At 41.4% G+C, this 6,000-nt stretch overlaps 1 protein-coding gene across 2 annotated transcripts in view; it reads left to right on the top strand.

Annotated features, from left to right (window-relative positions):
• Nucleotides 1–952: 952 nt before the first annotated feature.
• IKZF2 (IKAROS family zinc finger 2) overlaps nt 953–6,000 on the top strand; it is a 151,134-nt gene continuing 146,086 nt past the window's right edge. The window contains exons 1-4 of one of the 2 annotated variants that reach the window (XM_055109073.2): nt 953–1,206; nt 2,371–2,474; nt 3,975–4,023; nt 4,806–4,910. In XM_055109073.2, coding sequence (XP_054965048.1) covers nt 3,990–4,023; nt 4,806–4,910 — 139 coding nt within the window. In that variant the 5' untranslated portion in view covers nt 953–1,206; nt 2,371–2,474; nt 3,975–3,989. The remainder of the gene's footprint in view (nt 1,207–2,370; nt 2,475–3,974; nt 4,024–4,805; nt 4,911–6,000) is intronic. The other variant, XM_034955067.3, reaches the window with a different exon arrangement.

Raw genomic sequence — 6,000 nt, 5'->3', positions numbered from 1 at the left:
AAGTTCTTTCCAAATAAACAAGCTGTGATTGATAGTGATAGGTAACACTTCAAGGGTAGCAACTTTTTGTACTCTCATCCGTTCCTTTGACTTTGGAGGACGTGGCACATGCCCCGGGGGAGAAAAAGCAAGTCAACACTTTAATTTTAAACTTGCACTGTCAAAGCACTTTCAAAATAGTAATAGTTGAGCTTCATCTCAGACATGAATGTCTTTCTCAGTCTATTCCCCAGGACCCCTCTTATCCCGCTTCATGTCCCGGTCAATGCGGTGCGCTTTTCGAAATGGGGCCGCAGAGTTGCCGGCGGAGACTAGTAGGTGGGAGGCTCCACGCGCACTCCCCGACTCGGCCGGGACGCGGCTCCCAGACTCCGCGCAGGGCGCCAAGATCGCCGCCCCGCTCCCTTCCCCCGGCCTCCCCACCAATCCCAGTTTGAAAGAAAACTTCACGCGGCCGAAATGAACGTCACCTCACCGCTCCAAGCCTCCAGCCGGCAGAAAACGTGAGATTTATTATGACACGGGGAGGGGAGATGGGGGTCGCCGTGGCACACTCGGAAGCGGGTTACCTGGCCCCCGTCGGGGGCGGGGTCCGCAGTCCGGGTACCAACGGGCTGGGGGCGACGCGGCCGGGCGCGCGGGTGGGCGCGAGGGAGTGCGCGCGTCGCGGAGCCTCCGGGGCAGCACTTGTCCTGTAATCGATTGCCGAGCGCGCCGAGCGGCTGAGCGCGCAGACACGCGCACACGCGCCCGCCAGCCCGCGCGCGCGCGCACACGCGCTCTCATACACACACGCACAGGCGCTCGGGCCCCGCACACACGCACGCGCGCGCACGCACGTCCGCCCGCCCGCGCCCGGGGCTCCGCTGCCCGCCGCCCGCCGCCGCCGCCGCAGCCGCCGCCAGCCCGCCCTCCGCCCGCGGGCGTCTGCGCGAGCCCGGCCGGCGGGGGAGATGTGCTCGGGCTCCACCGGATCGGTTTCTCGGGGTTTGACCAGCTGTCCCGGGCTAACCCTGCTCCTCGCTGAAGATGGAGGAAGTAAAAACAGGATTACCCTTAGCTACAGATCCACTGCCTTAGTTTCCACCACCAACTGCAGTGCACAAACACACGTTAGGCACAGGAAAGAAAGAAAGACAGAGGACACATTAACAGTAAACACAAACAAAAGGGTGATGGGATTATTTTACTGCATGCACTGCTGAGGTAAATCTCCGCTTGGCTTTTGCGTGGTGAAGAACAGCTCTTGTTTTGTCTTCTGATTCATAGATTATATATAAATATGTGTATGATTTGCAAAGGGGGGAGTGTTTTCAAAGTTAAGTGTAATTATATAGCATCTCGTTTTGCACTGTGATGTGATCAAATGACTTGTTGCTGTTAACCAGTAATAATAATAATAATATAGGTATTTTTCTCTGGGAGGGATGGATTGTGGTTCTGATTAGGGTAATGATTTTTGTAAAGGACGCTCAGGGAATCGGGTTGAAGATGATGTCCTCTGCCTTAATTTATCGTCCCCTCCTTGTAATCTGTTTCTGGGATGTTAATCGATTAATCAGTTCTCATCTCTATAGCTGTCATGAATTTGGACTTGTTTTGCTTTGTTTTAACTTGAATTCCAAGAAGAAAGATTGGGTAGGCTGGAATAAATTGAAGCTGTCCAGATAGAAGGTAATATCCAGATCCTGTTGGAATTAAAAAAAAAAAAACCAAAAACCCTGGTATGACACATGTAAACAGGCAGCAGTTAAATCACTTTGACAGGTTCTAGTATGGGCGAAAGAGATGGAATTAAGATTTATTTATTTTTTTCTTTTTTGCCAAGGGCCAAAAACAGTCCTGTGAAGTTGGCCTAGGTTCCTAGCTGGGTTCTGCCTGACTGTCCCTCCCCTCTACCCGCCCCCCCCTCCTCCTTTTCTTTCAGTTTTCTTGTCTTAGCTTTTGGTCGATTCTTAAGGAACCGGTGGATCAAGTTTTTTCTCTTGTTAATCGCATTGCTATAGCACTGACTGACCTCTCTCTCTCTCTTTTTTTTCCTTTCCTGAAAGTACGTGGTGCCATTCCTGAGTGACTTTTCCTACTAGACCATCCCTAAGGGACGAGGGGGAGGGGTGGAAGGAGGAGGAGGAGGAGGACGAGGAGGAGGAGGAGGAGGAGGGGGGTGTTCCTTCTCTCTCATTTCTTGGTTTTGTTTATCAGCCGATCTGTTTGCTGGATTTGGGCTTGGAATGACCCACCTGTAAAGTGCTTTTCCTTCCTCCTCCCCTTGAACTCTGCAGGGGGCTTGGCTTGGAGGGGGCAAGGGAGGGAAAGAGAGAAGGGGGAAACACAAAAAACTTCTTTCTTTCTCCCTCCGTTTATCTTCAGCCCGACATTGTCACCTCCTCTTTGAGGGGTTAGAAGAAGCTGAGATCTCCCGACAGAGCTGGAAATGGTGATGAATCTTTTTTAATCAAAGGACAATTTCTTTTGTATGTACATTTCGTTTCTCTTTCTCCTTTTTCTTTTTCCTTCTTTCCTTCTCTGAGGGTTAATAACCATTTCATTGATGGGGCAGCCTTCTTTCGCTTCTCCCTGACGTTTCTTTCTTTTTGATATGTGTGTGTTAAATGAGTACATTTTTAAAGAGATAAGCTCATTTGTAAAATATCCGAAGAAACTGCTCCTCTTTTAAACTTTACGGATCTCTTTCTTTAAAGCCTTATGTAATCATAATTTAAAAGAATGTGATAACAGTACAGCAGGTTGAAATTTAAGTGCTATGTAGTGACTGAGTTGGGAATTTGATCTGATTATTCCATAAAGAAAGAAATAAAAGTTTTTTTGGGGGGGGGTAAGGGAGGGTGGTGGTGAAGAAGAAGGGGAGGGGAGGGAGAAGGGAAGTGGTTTTGGAGACAAGAAGTGAAGCTGCCTGTTTTCCAGTAAGTAATGGAGAAATTCCAGGAGCCAGGGCTAAATATACTTGGCGATCAATACAGAAATGGCTCATTGTGAATAATTTAGCTGCTGGTGCAGTGAGAGTTTTGAAACTAAAGGCAAAAAGGACCAAGGCCAAAGGGGGAAAAAAAAGTAAAAATCTTCTCAGGACTTGTCAATTCTTAAACTTTTTTCCCCACAGAATACAGTTAGATTATCGATCTTTTCATTATGTGAATCAAAGCTAGGGGGTGTCATCTCATACAGTTTACTTTTGTTTCTGAGAATTATATTCTGTTTTGTGGCATTTGTGCATGAGAATAATTGCCCAAAGTTTTTTTTTTTTTTTAAATGATTCTCTCTAGCACAACCAAAGTTCATGAAATTTTCAAAATCAGACTGTATTAAGTAGGCTTGGCATTTGTATCCAAGCATGGTCTGGCAGGAAATTAAGGTTACATTGAACAGGTGCTTACACAGAACTTGGGGTAGGCTAAAATGTCAATACAAGTCAGGGAGTTGGCCAACTGCTGTAGAAATCTTCAAGACACCGTTGGGCACTAAGTTTTTTGTTTTGTTTTGTTTTCTTATGTTTGTTTGTCCTCCCCCTCCCTATTAGAACATGATGAACCAACTTGCAACAATTGTGAATAGAGCTATCTGTATACTGGGGAAGTCCTCAAACTGCAGTGTGATTGTGGGAAGTAGTGAATGGTAAAACACTTAAATCCCAGTTAAAGCTGACACATTTGAGCTATACCCCCTATTTTTTCTTAAACCCAATAAATTTTGATTAAGAGAGTCATTCCCTTTTTGCTCTAGCCCATCTCACAGCACACTTATCTTTCCTATCCTATCTCCAGCAGGAATCAGATCATTTGCAGAAAGAGTTCAGTGACTTGCAAATGAGCACATACAGTACACTGTGTATGTTTCTGGGCACAGGTGGCAGCAGCAACATGGACTAACTGCTTGGAGCTTCAAATAAGTTAAGAATTTAATGGCAGATACTGAAAGGAATCATTGTATTAAGGGTATAATATTTTGTTTTGCAGCATTGCACTTTGACTATGGAAACAGAGGCTATTGATGGCTATATAACGTGTAAGTATTAGTTTTCATTGATTTGTTATTGGTAATAAAGTTGCCTTTGTATTACCTGTGTTTTAATTCCTGGATTATGAAACTTTATTGAGAATTCTGTACTCTTTTTTCTCTCTGTTCACAATTTCACCTTTGAATGCGTTTGAGAAAATGACAGCACTGAAGTGAAATAAGAAGGAAATATAGAAACATACTAAGTTAAGTAGTGTACTTAAATCAATAGTAGCTAGCAGTTCAACACTTTCCTACTTTTTATAATTTACTTTGTTGTAAGTTGAGAATAGGCCAGGTTTCATATATGTCTATTTATATGGTGTGTACTAAATGTTTACTTCTCTGTAACCTAATTTTTCAGACATATTATGTGAAAGAGAATTAGCTTTCCTAACTTGACATTTCTTTAGCTACCTGTCTTTTCCATCCTCTCTCTGATAGCCAGCATTTTGGAAAATGCTCATTATAAATTCTGTGTGCTTAACAATTAAATTAGATGTTAAAAGAAAAGTTATTTCTTTCAACTGAAAGATACTTTAGAAATCAACAACTTATGTATTGAGATAATAAAGTTTTGTTAATTTTTTTATTGTGGGTTGATTATGGCTTCTCATCATTTCATTCAACTGTATATTTCTAAATGATATTTCCTTGTAGTTTCTAAGGGAAAAATGTATTACCTTACAGTTTGAAGGCTATGAATGCCATTGCGTGTATAAAGCAAAGTTAGTAATTACATCTTATGTGACAATGAATAGAAACCAAAAGATTATATTTTGTGAAAGCAGGTGACAATGAGCTTTCACCCGAAAGGGAGCACTCCAATATGGCAATTGACCTCACCTCAAGCACACCCAATGGACAGCATGCCTCACCAAGTCACATGACAAGCAGTAAGTCTTCATTTTATGATTTTTTTTTTTTTTTTGTATCTCTCCAGCAACAGACTTTAATTTGTTAGGTCTGTGGGGTCCTCTCACATTGTGGTATAGCTACTGTTATAGATTTTGCTAAAGAAAGAACAACACAGATTTATTCCTGTTCATTCTAGTATTATAAAACATGAGCCTGCTTACTAGTCTGAACTATCCCAAGGTGGCATTTGGGAGCTGGTGCTTACCTGTATCAGGTAAGAAAGGTTAGAATTTGCTGGTTATTGTTTGACTTGCCAGGTTTATGTCTGGATTTTTTGTTGTTGTTGGGTAAAAAATGTGGAAACGTCACTTCCAAAGGACTCTTCACAGTTAAAAAATGAAATAATTTTATGTTGCCTTGGTAGAAAGCTAAACCGTCAGTGATAAAATTACAGTGTTACTTGCTTTTAAAAAATGTGAAAGTTTCTTCTCCAAAACATTGGAAGTGAAGTGTAATTGAAAATTTATAGAACTCATTTATATCCATTTCTGTAGCAAAGTTGAAAGGCTTTTGTCCAGAGAAGAACTGATAAAATTTGGAAAGATGTTTTGAATTTGTAGGAAAAGACAGTTTTGGCTACTGTTTTTGATAAAGGGTCATTTACTGATGTAATATACATTGTTTTTATGTAATAAGATGCAACTTACATGCTGTCAGTGACAGAAGACAAAATACTTTATTAAGAATATGGTTGCTTTTTTCTTAATTATAATATTTTATCAGTTTAGTTATCAAGTGCAAGTGCTTTATTACTCTTACTCAAAAGTAATTTGAAATCTTGTTTTCTTTATACTTTCGATTTATATTTTATTCTTACATGTTATAGAAAGGACATTGGACTTACATGTAAATATAATTAAATTTACAAGTTTTCTGTTTTGGCAATATGTGAAGGAAAGGCATTTTCTTTCCTTTTTTCCCCCCCCTGAAGATTTAATAACTAAGAAAAGTGAATCATGTACTTAATTATAAGCATATTCGTAAATGTATTCTGACTATCCAGAGAGAGCAACTTTTTCCTTTTACTTCTAACAGCTCTCGAAACTGTAAGTTATTATAAAACTACAA

Source organism: Pan paniscus, chromosome 13 (genome assembly GCF_029289425.2).
Source record: "Pan paniscus chromosome 13, NHGRI_mPanPan1-v2.0_pri, whole genome shotgun sequence".
NCBI lineage: Eukaryota > Metazoa > Chordata > Mammalia > Primates > Hominidae > Pan > Pan paniscus.
The sequence above is the reverse complement of the archived record's forward strand: the minus strand, read 5'-3'. Positions and strand labels throughout refer to the sequence as shown.